A 15,858-nucleotide genomic window follows, 5' to 3' on the forward strand; every position below is an offset into this window, starting at 1 on the left:
AGCAAAGACAACCAGATAACCGACCACAACCAAACCATATTGCAAAAAGTGACAATCGCGTCTACATATCATAGGTCTTTCCCTTTTGTGAAAGTTTAAAAAAATCGAATTTGATCTCACAAATGTTTATGAAAGACACAAATGAGATCAGGGGACTGGAATGCCATAACAGTTAAAAGAAAAGTTTCAATCACTTATTAACGAAGCATGAATCTGAGAAGTTAACAGTATGTGTGTTCACATATACCAGCAAGTGCAAACACACACACAAGGACACTGAGTTCCCACACAATGACTCTGACTGGCAGAGAGGGAAAGTGAGAGCAAACAGAGAGAGGGCTTCAATCCCAAGTGAGATAAAGTGTTTGCTTGGAGAGATATTACATCTACATAATCAATACATTATGTAATGAATTATATATGGAAGAATGCTGTAATTGCTTTTTCAGAATCAAGCAGAGATGCTGATAGGCAATAAAATGCAGCTGTAATGTGCAATAATGAAATTGTGATATAACTGTGCATCTATTCTACCCTGGGGTACAATGCAGCTCTCACAGGAAGTGATGTGGTTATGAATTTAACAGCACCAGCTTTGTACACACCGTCTTTGTTCTGGTTCTGGTTCTCCAGTTTGCTGTTGTCTTTGGAGACAAAATAAAGGATTTTAAAACTGACAGGATAGATATCGGTACATTATGTCACAAGATAACAGTCTCTCCTCTAAGCATACATATTTTATTATGCACAGTACCTGAACAGGAAAAATGGTAAGCAAGTAAGCTTACCTGAAGCAGGAGCCACACTGTTGAGCCAATAACAGGGCAGGAGGGGGAAGTAAAATGGTCGACCAATTCCATACTGGCCTGTAATAAAAAAATATATATAATACATGAGCTACAGTAAATAAATCTAAATAGTATCAAACCCTTCATTTTTCTCTTATACACTGACCAGGGAAGACATTGTCCAGGTACCAGGCCAGCGCAGCATACAGCACTGTATCCAGGCCCATCATGCAGATGGAGGTGAGAAAGGAGAACTCGTCCCCCTCTAGAGGGCTGGTCTGGATGTTGTCCCACTGCAGACCCAGGCCCTGCTCTTCGTACCGCGACAGGTACTCCGTCCCAAAGCCAAACGCCACTTGGGACAACAGACTCTGCGAGGAGAGGAAATGGTAAACTCGTCTTTTTTCTACATTTAAGGCTCGTACTTCTACCAACTGTCTAAAAATGTATTCATTCTGTGTTTAATCGAAGACTATGACCAAGAAGTTTAGACTGTGTGAATGTGTGATGGGCCTCTAAATCACATTTAGTCTCGAGTGTGGCATAGGTATAATGCCTTGGGATCTAATAAATCTGTGATAAGGAACAACAATTAGTTATGTTTTAAAATGTTGTGGTACAATCCAAAGATCAGTTCCTACTAATACACTAATACACGTAGAAGAGTCAAGAATTGAAGATTCTGAGCAGTTAAATCCTGTGCTGTAGCTGAAATTGATTAATTACTGTATATATGGTATTTTTGGTACATTTTTTCAACTGAAGCATGTTCCTTTTATCGTGAGAGATGCTGAGATGGGACACCCACCACCAAGATCTTCATGTCCTTGGTGATGTGGTCTTGCCAGGCGAAGCAGAAGACGTGCGGGAGGTAGAGTGCAAAGTAAATGATGCCGCAGCAGGCAGCTGCTAGGTTGGCCTGGTTGAAGAAGACACTGAGGAGGAAGCATTGCATGATGGTAGCCGTGGTGAAGGTGAGCAAAAAAAGGAAGAGGATGACGCCATTGCTGTAGTTCAGTACCCTTCCTCCCTATAGGCCGGAGACGGAGAGAAATAGGGTTTTCAGTTGCAATTCCCTGAATCTGCATCGGAATTATACCAAACATACATACTCTGGATGTATTTGAAGGCATAGGGATTCATGTTGGGAACCACACATTAAAGCTGTCTTCATATATAACTGATTGGTTGTTCAACATTGATTTTCAAAACAGAAGATTGTCCACACTGTATGACAATGTAACATATTATGTGAAATATGTTGTTATTATTATGTACAAAACTGAGTGAAATATACCAGTCCAGGAAATCATGTTTTGCAATCAATGTGGAATAATCTACAGTGTTCAAATGGCTTTTGCATAATCACTTAGAATCAAACTCATTTTTGTTCATAGTCTATTTTAAATATATAGAAACCGTGTAATGTTTAACAGCATTGTAAAAGTAGTTGCCATGTGAAATCAGGGCTAATACATACCATATTGGTCACACACAACTATACATGATTTGGGTAAACTTAAAACATTGCTGAACACATATCGTCCGCCAGAGGTCAGAATAGCCCATCTTACAACAATATGTCAGATGAGTCACTGGCTGGCAACAAGAGATGACTTGTGACTCTTACAACATAGAGGAGTTAATTATTGACGAGTACATTCCTCCAAAGCTGGTGACATAATTCCCATGATGTCATGGTGTTCACAGTTTTTCCATCAATGATTTACATGTATGCAATCAGTAAGCCACCATCGTTATTATTTCAAGGAAAAAGATATTGTAATGCCTCAGAGTAAAACTGGGTGATAGTTCTCATGATGATGCTGAATTTTTTATTTTAACAGACTGATTAGCTTCACAGAAAAAAATAGGTGTTTCTGACAAAAGATGGATTGTAGTTCAAAATGGTATAGCAAAAATGGCAACTAAATGTAATTTAAGTGAAAATGGTAATCAGAAATGTGACAGGACATAATAGAGCATAGCCTGCACTCTAGGAGCTCCATTCATATACTGTTTACTTTGCATTATCAGTCTTCTACCTACAGTGGCATCAGGTATTCTGCCCAAACAAATTCGATGGCGCAGGAATGAGGATCTTTAGAAGCTTTTTGGGAAAATTCTTCCTCACCATGATTATGGCGGTGAGGAGAGCGGTGCTAGTTCCCATCATAAGGAAGCTGTCAATAAACCAGGTGGACCAGATGACGCTGTTGGTGACCCCCATGGCCTTCATGGTCTCCTTCAATCGGAGTTCCTTCTCCAGCACAATACTCTTGACAATCATGGACACAGAGTAGACCCAGGCCAGTACCATAAAGATGGGGAAACAGCGGTTCAATGTCAGCATGAAGCTGGATGAAGAAGGGGAAGGAGAAATAAGATGATGGAGAGGGGCACAATTACTGAGTTGAGGAACCAGAAATGTGTGATTCTCAAAATCGATCAGGTTCAGTAGTAGTTTACTAAGTGGTGTAATGCTAAGTTGTGACTGTACCTTGAAAATCAAAAACTAGAAGAAAGTCAACAAAACATCAGCAATGGCTGTTAAATCTGATTGAATTTTGTTTAAATTGACTAAATGATCAACTTTTCCACTTACAGATCATCGACATAACAAGGGTAGGGCATCTGCTGTAGGTAAACACCTAGTGGCCACTCCTTTCCCGTCTGAGTCTTGATGATCCCATGTTCTATTATGTCCTGGAGGTAAGCAAAGCCGCCCCAAACATAGCGGAAGTCATCCATAGGATCAGCTCTGGGGCCAGGATCCCAATACCTGAGCAATACACACATAATTAGTCTTTACGCTTATCATTATACTAAACCCATCATTTCCATTTGACCTTGATTCTAACCTGTCTTTGACCTTATTGGTGCGCTCCACTGCATCAATATCTATACGGATCTTGAACTTAACATGAGGTGGGACATTGGTGGTCCAAGGGTGCATATTTACAAAGACAAGGCCTGCCCAGAACTTGCTGTCCTTCAACAAGTCCAAGGCCCAGTAAGTGACGGTGTCTTCGTCAGGCACAGCCACAAACTTATCCAGGAGCACACACTGAGTGAGGGAGAAGGAAGAAGACAGAGACAGTCATATCTGTTGAACAGAATATTGGATTTTACTTAAAAAGAACACAAAATCAGTTTCCCTTTAGATCACTTACTTGAGTCTTTCATACACTGTATCAAAATTGTAGCCATGAAGGTCAACAATCCAGCAATCAAAAGCTATTTTTAGGGATTTTTAGAAACATGTCTAACCTTGATAAATCAAACGTATTAACAATTAAATTAACTTTTAAAAATGTACAGTGTTAACTGTAAACTGATGTGATTACATGTGAAACAAGAGTTAAAGAAAGAAGACCTCAAAATGCCCTCAGTGGTCAATTCTTTGGTTGTAGAATATAGCTAAACCATGGTTATTGGGAATTGTCTTAACAGCCATGCTAGCACCTTTGTGAGGCTGTACTTATTGTAGGCACAGAGGAGCTTTGAGCTAAATGCTAATTCAGCATGATAACAAACTGACAATGACAACATGTACCAGATTTTATATTATTTATGCATCAGACAGTTGCCAAAATATTTCAAGAACACCAAAGTCAATAGAAACTAGAAAAAGCATTTCCTGCTGAAAATGCGTTGGAATGCTGAAAACTGAAATTAATCGCAAAAACATTGCTGAAAATAGATATTAAATTCAAAAACAAATTGCAAAAACCTTAATAATTCAAAGAGTTTAAAGATTACAAATATGAAAAGTCATATCACACCTCTCCTGAAAGAGCTGAACATTTTGATATTTGAACAGTTTCCGTGGCTTAAAAAAATTCATCAGTGGTGATATTTGTAGTAGTATAAGTTTTAGTATAAGTATTATTCATAGAAGTATTAGTAGCATTTGAATAAGTACTAGTAGTAGTGATATTTGTAGTCGTAGTAGAAGTTGTAGTTGTAGTAGAAGTATTATTAGAAGTAGAAGTATTAGTAATTAGAAGAAGTAGTAGAAGACGTAGTATCAGTAGTCATAATAACAGCTGTAGTATTGGTCGTAGTATTTAATATCACAGTAGTAGTAGTAGTAGTAGTAATAGTAATGGCAGTAGAAGATGTAGCAGTAGTAGTAGTACTAGTAGCAGTCGTACTAATAGCTGTGGTAGTATTACTACTTTTAGTAGCATGAATAGCAGTAGTAGTAGTAGCAGTTGTCATATAAGTAATAGTAGTAGTGGTAGTAATAGCAGTAGTGGTAGTAATAATGTTGATGGTAGCAGTAGTAGCAGTAATAGTAGCAACAGCAAAAGTTATAGTCGAAGTAGTAATACTATATTAGCAGCAGCAGTAGTAGTTGTCGCAGTATTAGTAAGAGCATTCATTTTTTTAACAAAAAAGCCTAATTTTGAGCTTGTTTAAATACAGTTAATCCATGGGGCTTTTATTTTGAAAGGGTGGTGCTGGGTAGGGGAGAGGATACATAATCATAATGTCTGACACACATAAACAGAGGTTATTAAATGCCTGGCTTCATCACAAGCATTTCAATTAGAATTCACTCTTTGGGGCTTTTATTTTGAAATGGGGTGTGTGTGTGTGGGGGGGGGTCCTCTAAAAGTCTCTAAGACCTGAATGACTGTATGAGAGAGAGACAGACAGGGAGAGAGAGAGAGAAGAAAGAATTAGTGAGAGAGAGAGAGAGAGAGAGAGAGAGAGAGAGAGAGAGAGAGAGAGAGAGAGAGAGAGAGAGAGAGAGAGAGAGAAGAAAGAATTTGTGAGAGAGAGAGAGAGAGAGAGAGAGAGAGAGAGAGAGAGAGAGAGAGAGAGAGAGAGAGAGAGAAGAAAGAATTTGTGAGAGAGAGAGAGAGAGAGAGAGAAGAAAGAATTTGTGAGAGAGAGAGAAGAAAGAATTTGTTAGAGAGAGAGCGAGAGAGAAGAATTTGTGAGAGAGAGAATAAAGAATTTGTGAGAGAGAGAGAGAGAGAAAGAATTTGTGAGAGAGAGCGAGAAGAAAGAATTTGTGTGAGAGAGAGAGAAGAAAGAATTTGTGAGAGAGAGAGAAGAAAGAATTTGTGAGAGAGAGAGAGAGAGAGAGAGAGAGAGAGAGAGAGAGAGAGAGAGAGAGAGAAGAAAGAATTTGTGAGAGAGAGAGAAGAAAGAATTTGTGAGAGAGAGAGAGAAGAAAGAATTTGTGAGAGAGAGAGAGAAGAAAGAATTTGTGAGAGAGAGAGAGAAGAAAGAATTTGTGAGAGAGAGAGAGAGAGAGAGAGAGAGAGAGAGAGAGAGAGAGAGAGAGAGAGAGAGAGAAGAAAGAATTTGTGAGAGAGAGCGAGAGAGAGAGAGAGCGAGAGAGAGAGAGAGAAGAAAGAATTTGTGAGAGAGAGAGACAGAAGAAAGAATTTGTGAGCGAGAGAGAGAGAGAGAAAAGAATGAGTGAGTAAGTGAGTGAGAGAGAGAGACCTCTAAAGATCCCTAAGACCTGAATGACTGTATGAGAGACACAGAGAGAGAGAGGGAGAGGAGTGTATGTGCGCGTGTGTCTGTGAGTATGTGTGTTTATCAACATCACTAATTGGCTCAATCGTGAACACCTGTGTGCCTGAAGCCATTTGAAAATATTCTCCATAGAGATCCTATTGAAAAAATAAAAAGCTTAATAATTCAAAAAGTTTAAAGGTTAGAAATATTAAAAGTCATAGCAGACCTCTGGTGAAAGAGCTGAACATTTTAATAGTTGAACGGTTTCTGTAGCTTAAAAAATGGAGGAGAAGCGGTGCGACGGAAGAAATAGAAGTTGAACTAGAAAATGCATTTCCTGCTGAAAATGCGTTGGAATGCTGAAAGCTGAACTGAATCTCAAAAACATTGCTGAAAATAGATATCCAATTTAAAAAAAATTGCAAAAAGCTGAATAATTCAAAAAGTTGAAAGATTACAAATATGAAGTTATATCACCCCTCTCCTGAAAGAGCTGAACATTTTGATATTCAAACGGTTTCTGTAGCTTAAAAGAATTCCAGCAGTCGTGATATTTGTTGTAGTAGTAGTAGTAGAAGTATTTTTCGCAGTATAAGTATGAGTAGCATTTCAATAAGTACTAGTTGTAGCAGTAGTGATATTTGTAGTAGCAGTAGTAGTAGAAGTTGTTGTCAAAGTATTTGTAATTAGAAGAAGTAGTAGAAGTAGTCGTATCAGCAGTCGTACTAATAGCTGTAGTAGTATTAGTACTGGTTATTAGTACTGGTAGTAGCAGGAATAGCAGTATTAGCAGTCGTGGTAGTAATAATATTTATGGGAGCAGTAATAGCAGTATCAGTAGTAGTAATAGTAGCAACAGCAAAAGTTGTAGTAGTAGTGGTAATATTATAAATATTAGCAGTAGTAGTAGTTGTCGCAGTATTAGTAAGAACATTCATTATTTCAACAAAAAAGCCTAATTTTGAGCGAAACGTTTAAATACAGTGAATCCATGAGGCTTTTATTTTGAAAGGGTGGGACTGGGTGGTGGAGGGAGGGGGAGAGGATACATAATCATCATGTTTGACACATAAACAGAGGTTATTAAATGGCAGGCTCATCACAAGCATTTCAGTTAGGATTCATTCTGTGGGGCTTTTATTTTAAAATGGCGTGTGTGTGTGGGGGGGGGAGGAGGGGGGAAAGACCTCTAAAGATCCCTAAGACCTGAATGACTGTATGAGAGACACAGAGAGAGAGAGAGAGAGAGAGAGAGAGAGAGAGAGAGAGAGAGAGAGAGAGAGAGAGAGAGAGAGAGAGAGAGAGGAGTGAAAAGTAATTTCAACAAAAAAGCCAAATTTTGAGCTTGTTTAAATACAGTTAATCCATGGGTCTTTTATTTTGAAAGGGTGGTGCTGGGTGGGGGGGAGGAGACATAATCATCATGTTTGACACACAAACAGAGGTTATTAAATGCCTGGCTTCATCACAAGCATTTCAATTAGAATTCACTCTTTGGAGCTTTTATTTTGAAATGGGGTGTGTGTGTGGGGAGGGGGGGTCCTCTAAAAGTCTCTAAGACCTGAATGACTGTATGAGACAGAGACATAGACAGGGAGAGAGAGAGAGAGAAGAAAGAATTTGTGTGTGAGAGAGAGAGGAAAGAATTTGTGAGAGAGAGAGAGAAGAAAGAATTTGTGTGAGAGAGAGAGAGGCAGAGAGAGAGAGCAAGAGAGAGGCTCTGATATCTCTGGCAAACTTTCTCATTTGGAGATTGTCCGATGTTTTATCTTTTACAGCTTACATGACTGTTGTCCTGCTCTGCCATGTCTTTCCTCACCTCTCCCTCTTGTGTCGCGGTGTGTGTAAATGTCACTCGAATCAGGAAACTTATCAGAATACTCATGTCTGATTGGCCGAGATTCAACACGTAACTGCTGCAACAAATCATGTGTGTGCGGCTTTTATTTTAAAATGGGGTGTGTGTGTGTGTGTGGGGGGGGGGGGTGGAGGAGGTGCGAAAGACCTCTGAAGATCCCTAAGACCTGAAATTGACTTGAAAAGTGGAAATTGACTTGCTGGTGGTGGTACAGAAAGTTCAGGTGATCACTAAAGCCATCATGGATTCATTATCTGGGAACCACGAATGTTTGTACAGAATTAAATGGCAATCTATTTAATAGTTAGATATATTAAAGTCTCTCTTACAGTGGCGGACTAATGTTTCCATTGATAGTAGAGCCATGTTGCTGGCGTGGCTAAAAAGGTGAAACGCTGAGAACTGCCAGTGTTGGCTCGAGTCACTGTGATCTCCACTCCAAATCCACATTTGCAAAGAAACTTCAGCAGTGATTGTCTCTTCCCTGCAAAGCGTGTCTGATATAGCCATTCACTGTAGCCTAATGCAAATCGGGAGGGTCGTGATCCAAAAAGAAACACTCCAAACAACAATTCACCCCCTTGAGATTCCATGGACAACTACCCACCAAAACCAAAACACACATTTGCTTTGAAAGAACAGACATATATGCATGCATCCAAAATGCATGCATATATGCATTCACAGACACGATATACACTAAACACACCCAACTAATTATTCAAATCTCAAACACTGCCCCTTAATTTGCCCAAGCATTCACCTACTAACACTGCAGCCCCACTGTGTGGTGTGTTACGCATGCATACCACCAACGTGCAGCCAACCAGCCATCAAGCCCACGGTCATTGTTGTCGCTTTATAATGGATGGTGGTTGGAGTGACAGCTGTAGCTAATCGGCCTCAATCGTTCCCACTCTCCCTGTCACACTCAAGTGCTGTAAGCTTCAACTTGGACAAAAACAAAGAGCACCAACCATCCACCCAGCAATGCCCCAAGGTGCCCCCCATGTCACCCCCCAGTGTGATAGGCCCCTCATCCCGATTAGCCTCTACAAGGAAAGGAGTGATTTAAACTTTGTTTCAAATGCATTGGTCCACTAAATGTGGAGGGCACTCACAAGAGAAGGTGTATGATGTTTTTCTGTTGTTTTTTTTAAATCCTCCACTCCATCAGCAAACAAAAGAGACTCGACAGCTAGTTTGCTGCTCTGGCTCTCGCCCACCTGGGTCGATTTCCCAGTCTCTGAGCGGGCAGACAAATTGCAGAGCCCCAAGACAGCTCATCTAAATGCTTACATAACATCAAGACTTGTATTGAGCACAGTGGTTCGCCAACCAGGGTATTGAAATCAACAAGTGACAAGACTTGGCTTCATTGGATTATTTCATGAATAGGCCTGTCCTAAATCTTGACATCTCAGGTGGAGTGAAATGTGGAAAAACAGCCCACATTCTTGCCTTCAGAGCCCAATGGGAGAAGTTGGCAAAAACAATCCTGACACCTTATTCTCATCTGGAAATGTGGAGCCGGTAGGATTCTGCATTCTGACACATTCCTCAAAATCTAGGCAGCGTTATTTTAAAGAGGCAAGTAATGCCTACTGCAAGACAAGGAAATGCTAAAACGATAGATGTGTTTTACTCACATCCCCATATTGATTGAGCATCCGAATGAACCGGTCAGTGAGGTTGAAGATGTCTCGCCAGTCAAAATCAGGCACGTCGGCCGGACGGTCCTCTGGTGAGCCATTGTACAGGAAGTTGAGGATGTGTTTGGAGGAGAACGGGGCCTCCTCTAGACTCCTGTCAATAAAATCCATCACCGATGGATTGCGGATAGTGTCCTAAACACAAAAGGAGGTAGGGGAATAGGCTTTATTTCCCCTGGGTTTTTTTCCATTAAGAGCAAGATTTTTTTTGAAGGATGATTTTTCTGAGACACCAGTACAAACACAACAAACATTTCACAAGAGCTAAACCAAGAGAAAAAGTGAAAGAAAAAACAGCATTAATGAAACAAAAATGAACTTATTCAAGGGTCTGAGAATAGGTCTGAGATTTTTCTTTCACAAAGGAAAGGGGGTTAAGAGAAGGGTAACTGATTAAAATAATGAATACAAAATGTATAGTTAATGTGAGGGAAGCGAATACGGACAGTCGATGGGGTTTACAGGGAGATCGAAAGGAGAAAATAAGAGGAGTGATAGACACTTAAAGAGAGGCAGATAGATGGAAGGGGGAAAGAGATGGCATATTTGGGTAAGATAAGGTTCTATATTTCAGCAGGAAACTTTGTGAATGATGAGACCTCAGCAAAAAATTTCAGTGAGGAAACGATCAGGATAAAATAACAACATCATCAATCACCGTATTCAAAGGGAAAATTGTTTGGCAATGGTGTCAGCTGTCTCTAGGTAAAAACAATCTGCCTGGAGGCCTGCAGAATTACAAGTGAATCCCTTTGCAGTTTAAGTAAATGGGGACGATATTGTTGATTGTCATAGTCTTCAACCAATCAGATCTTTAGTTTGACATGTTGGGCGTATTCATTGACGTGCCAGAGCCTTCTAGCCAGCCTACAAGTATGTCAGCATTAACGTGCGGCTTGATTGGTCAGTGGGCTAGCATGACTGTTGTGAAACTAGCTAGCAGAAATTTGTAACAGCAAGAGTTAAAGTTTAAAGATATGTAACACATTTTTACGTGACTTTACATTGTCATTGTGTTAATTACATTGATTTTGACTGTATGCATTGCCCGTTAATTAATGACGAAGCATCCCGTCATGCTGCGTCATAATGAGGTTATTAGGAGGTGGTTCAACTGTAGTAGGACAGCCCTGAATGCTCAGGTATAAACAACAGGGCCCGCCACAGGTCCTCATTTCATGTTGCCGTGTTTAAACGATTCAGTCACATTATATTGCGGTCCTACCCGGATCATGTTGATTTGGACTCCATCTTGGAAAAAAGCCCAGATCTGAGGAGCCACTTCCTCCCAGGCCTTCCCCATCGTCCTCAGCCTCTCCAGCTCCTCAAATGTTGTGTTTGCCTGCAGGAGAGATAGAAAAGTGTGTGTGCATGGGTGTGTGTATGTGAGTGTCTCAACATTGGAAGGACAGGAAATTGTTATCAAAAATAAACATGCACACACAACTGGTCTCACAAATGCTCGTATCTGGGTGCACAAAATTCTGAAATATGGGAACACGTCAATAAAAACAAAACGTTTTGCACACATGTATCGAACATGTTGGGAGGGGGAACTTAAAATCCCCTTGTGTATACGCTTGCACGTGTAGGCCTACACAGCATTTAGAAACTCAAAAACACACATTGTCACTGTTCTCCTAATCTCCTGCTACATACCATTCCCACATTAAACTCTCTGTGAAAACAGGCTTTGCAAAGACAACACACACATTCTCACACAAATAATTCCCGCGGGCCTGCTCAGATAACCAGCAACTGTGCAACAAATGTACTCTGTGCCAAATCGTCAAATATTTACTGCACGCTTATCATTAAAACCCTGGATGTGTGTGGGTACAGTGCCTTGTGTAGAAATACCAAAGGCTGGCTATTTCAGTATTCAGTCATGTGCAGTGGGGGATGAAAGCGCTCAAGAGTACACCCAATTAAACGCCTTCCTCTTGTGTGTGTCTGATTTTGGGTGACAATGGGGACAATGGAGCCAGGGTGACAATGGAGGCTGTTGGTGACAACTGGCCGAATGCATTCAGCCTGCCCAGTGAATCCCAGTCAGTTTCCCACAAGTGAGTGCCTTCTCATTCCCCGGGGCAGTTTAAAACAGCAAGCAAAAGCAGGAGGACTGAGGTTTCCTTGAGGTGACTTCTTAAAAGGGGCAGTGGGCCAAGATGTGTGGTATTTTCTGCCTGTATTTTGTACCTAACTTATATAGCTACCTACAGTACATACATATGGTGCAACAAAGTGAGCACTTGTGGAAAGTTTAGTTTAGTTAAGTATTATCTACTAAACTCAATGAAATACCCTGACACACACACACACACACACACACACACACACACACACACTACTAAACAGATGTATCACACCAACATTACACTATGTTAGGCCACTGTTGCCTTAAAGTTTGTACCACATATATATTTTGGTTTTCATTCCGAAAATGTTCAATGTTTTAACTGTACTGTGAAGAAATATCAAGCTTGGTGCATTTATGCAAATCTCAATGATACGGCCTTTGTGTGCCTCCACTGCTTGTTAAAAGTAAAATATCAGTGATGGCAGACCTGCAGAGCTCATCATCACACAAGAGCAGTGAAAAGCATGAAAACACACGTTTAAATGCTTCACTTGGAGTTTCTTCTGAACCAAACCGATGCATGACTGTGTTAAAAGGAAGATAACAAAGAGCTTGTAGAGGCCATGTTTTTGGTCTCGTAAAGTCATGGATGAACCCCTTAGTCGTTACTTTCTAAGTGCAATTAAGATCCCAATCTGAGGGAAGAGGAAAACAAAGAGGGCATTAAAGGTCAGGAAAGAGGAAACACAAGTGTGTGTGTCTCTCTTTGTGTGCGTGATCGCACGTCTTTAAGGACAGACTCTTTCTGCTTACATAACACTGAAAAAGCTGTGGCGCCAGTGGACTGTGTGGTAGCCGATCAGTCCGTGCTCTTCCATTGCAACCAAGCCATCCATGACTGCTGCCCCCCTGAAGGGCTTTGACCAACACGTATCTACATCTCGATACAAAGGGCTGGACATGACATGAGGAAAGCTGATCCCCTTTTGAGGGTAATGCATTGTTTACTGCAGTAGGCTTGCTTGCGCACAAAAAAATCAAAGATACGGATGTCATGGAGTAACAGACATCATATAAAAGGTTGTAATCTGGGGAATCTGTATCTATCTTTATACATTTTTTATTTATTTGCTCAATAATACCAACAACTATCTAGTTCTTCCACCATCTATTGAAAATAATACCCAAAAATGAAAATGCATGTCTTCATCAGAAATTTCAGCAATAGAAAATCAATAATTTGAGGCCTGCAGAATCCTGCCAAAATGAGTTAAGTGTATGAAACCATGGTTCTACACCATGCTTGGGAAAAATGCATCCACAGAGTGGCCAATGCTGATTACATTTCGTATGATGTGCCGGACGGCCTGCGAGTCAGGAGCGTAGAGGATCCGTCCCATCAGCATCGGCTTGACAGAGTTCCACACAATCTTGGTGGCAGGGTTGGACTCCAGCTCTTTCATCAGATCATTGCAGAAAGGAGCTGCAGGGAAAGGTTATGCATTATATAATTAATACATTCTATTGAAAGAGAATATGGGAAGTGGATGAATCATTTTATGCTCATCCAAATATACTATAATTATGTATCATCATTGGCAGTGTGAAGATCGGATGAATAAAGTGTCTCTGAAAAAATACTGATAGTCGTCAATCTTGAAAGAAGGAATAAAGAAAAAAGACAAAACGTTTATTCCTATAAAACACACATTTCAGGAGGGGGCCACGATGATTGGAGCCATAATAAGATGCAGAAATGCCCTCATCGTGATTCTACTTGATCTTTGTTTTGCATATAGGTAACCTTACACTAAATTACCAATTGCTACTCTGACATCTGTCATACTAACATACTAGTAATATATGTGTCTACTCACTGGTGCTGTTGTCATATGTGTAGTGGCCCTGTGCCCTGTGGCTGCTGATGCCCATGAAAGCTTTGTAGTTATTGTCCTCGTACCAGTTAAAGGAGGTGACTCGGGAGAAAGTGCCCTCAGTGTAGCCACATACCAGGCTGGAGGCGGTGGCCATCACCTCCCTGAAGGACAGACTGTTCTGGAAGAGAGGAGTCATGACCTGGAGAAGCTCCCTGGAGCTATTCCTCTGGTACAACTGTGGAGGGATAAGAAAGTAAAACAGAGCGTAAATAACAAAAGAGAAATGTTAAAGATGTGTTAAGAAGCCATCCCAGTGGATTGATCGATACAGAAAATAAGCAACTGTGTGGACAAAAATCTGGTTCATTGATAAAAAGCCAATTTGTCACGGCTCCTTTTAGCACCTCTGGCTGATCACAGAACACACTTGTATATTTGCATGACTACCTGTTTGCCAGATAAAGGAATACAATGTATGCATAGGAATGGGGACAAAGACAGGGGGGTCACCCTGATGCTATGCTTTTTTTTTATTTACATTTTTAGATGAACTGAAGCATGACATGTTCCATTATAAGTTATGAAAAGCCTTAACCTCACTTAATTCCTTACTACACCCCACTTATCGGAAAAACACATAGTCATAAAGCTGAAAATGATGCTGTTGTTGTTGTTGTTGACGACACTATGGAACCTTAAATACAATTATGTAAATATTGTTTTGGTCTTGATCGGTCACACAGTTTCACGTCGTCTGTCTCTGCTATAGACAGTCTGTGGTCAAGACAAAGACAAGTGTCGTGCCAGCAGGATGTCAGACTGTCAGCTACACTAACTATCCCATGGAAACATCCACAACAAACAAAACAACTTATATGGATACAACTACACATATATATACTATATATATATATACTATATTTATATAGTATATATATATATATATATATATATATATATATATATATATATATATATATATATATATATATATATACACATACACACACGATATATATATATATATATACACACACACACACTCACAAACAGAACTCTCAAACACCTTTGACGTTTAACCTTTTCCATGTATAGAGGCTTCACCTGTTCTTGCAGCCACAGTTCTTTCCATCGGGATGGTCCCATAATGATGATGAATCTGTTTTTTTAGGCTTTTCTGGATTTAGCCTTCCTATTAAGCACTAAATGATATCCCCCTACTGTCTGTTTGCACATGAAAAGGCAGGGAGGGGAAGCGACTGTTTCCTGACAGCTAAAATTAGCAGGCGGTGAACTTAGAATGGTACTAGACTGAACCATGCCTTACCTCTCGCAGTTTGTCCGAGACAGCAGAGATGACCTGTACCCAGATTTGAATTTCAATGCCTTCAGAGTGATTATCCAGCACAAGAGGAAGCTGAAGAGAAACGCAAATGCATTCTTTTAATACGAGTACTTTTCTGTTTCTCAAAAGTACTCATTTCTCCTAAACACAATTTCTTCCTGACACAGAGGAAGTGACTAATATCCTGTCTCCTTGGCGTCACTTTGTTTGTTTTCAAGATCAAACAGGAAAGGATGATACCGGCCCTTGATGACAGACGATTTGCAGTCTGAAGTATTCGGCTACATAGTGTTATTAAAATTAAGTTCTGTCTTGCAAATCAATTGAAACTGATGCAGTGAAGAGACATATTTATCTCAGTGACGATCTTGTTTCTTCTATGTCAAATGTCATTAAAATGTGTCATGATTGATGTCAAAACACTTTTTTATAAAAAACGGATTTATACACAAACTATTTTATTAGAATAGGTGAAATTAGGTGATGGAATATGTAGTGACATAAACATGTTTTAGTGGACCAGAGAAAAACACCGGGATCTTCATTATTCATATGTTATATCTGCTGAGCATTGCTTTCTCTTGAGGATCTGCTGGTTTGCCCAGAGATCTTCCCGCCAACTCACAACACAATAGGCTAAAAATTCCAGGAAGCAGCATGAGGCCAAGACACAAAACTGCCAGAGGAGACATCCTCCACGATTACATAGAATCA

General features: G+C 40.1%; 1 protein-coding gene across 1 annotated transcript in view; it reads right to left on the reverse strand.

Moving 5' to 3' along the window:
* LOC306794289 (retinal-specific phospholipid-transporting ATPase ABCA4-like) overlaps nucleotides 1-15,858 on the reverse strand; it is a gene marked incomplete at both ends in the record, with an annotated part of 46,835 nt that overhangs the window by 20,037 nt on the left and 10,940 nt on the right. The window contains 12 exon segments of the mRNA XM_079292328.1: nucleotides 591-644; nucleotides 789-866; nucleotides 955-1,159; nucleotides 1,597-1,818; nucleotides 2,923-3,145; nucleotides 3,394-3,570; nucleotides 3,650-3,855; nucleotides 9,780-9,977; nucleotides 11,068-11,184; nucleotides 13,266-13,405; nucleotides 13,800-14,034; nucleotides 15,127-15,216. Of these exon segments, the coding sequence (XP_079148454.1) occupies nucleotides 591-644; nucleotides 789-866; nucleotides 955-1,159; nucleotides 1,597-1,818; nucleotides 2,923-3,145; nucleotides 3,394-3,570; nucleotides 3,650-3,855; nucleotides 9,780-9,977; nucleotides 11,068-11,184; nucleotides 13,266-13,405; nucleotides 13,800-14,034; nucleotides 15,127-15,216 (1,945 nt within the window).

This window comes from Melanostigma gelatinosum, assembly GCF_949748355.1.
Source record: "Melanostigma gelatinosum genome assembly, chromosome: 20".
Classification (NCBI taxonomy): domain Eukaryota; kingdom Metazoa; phylum Chordata; class Actinopteri; order Perciformes; family Zoarcidae; genus Melanostigma; species Melanostigma gelatinosum.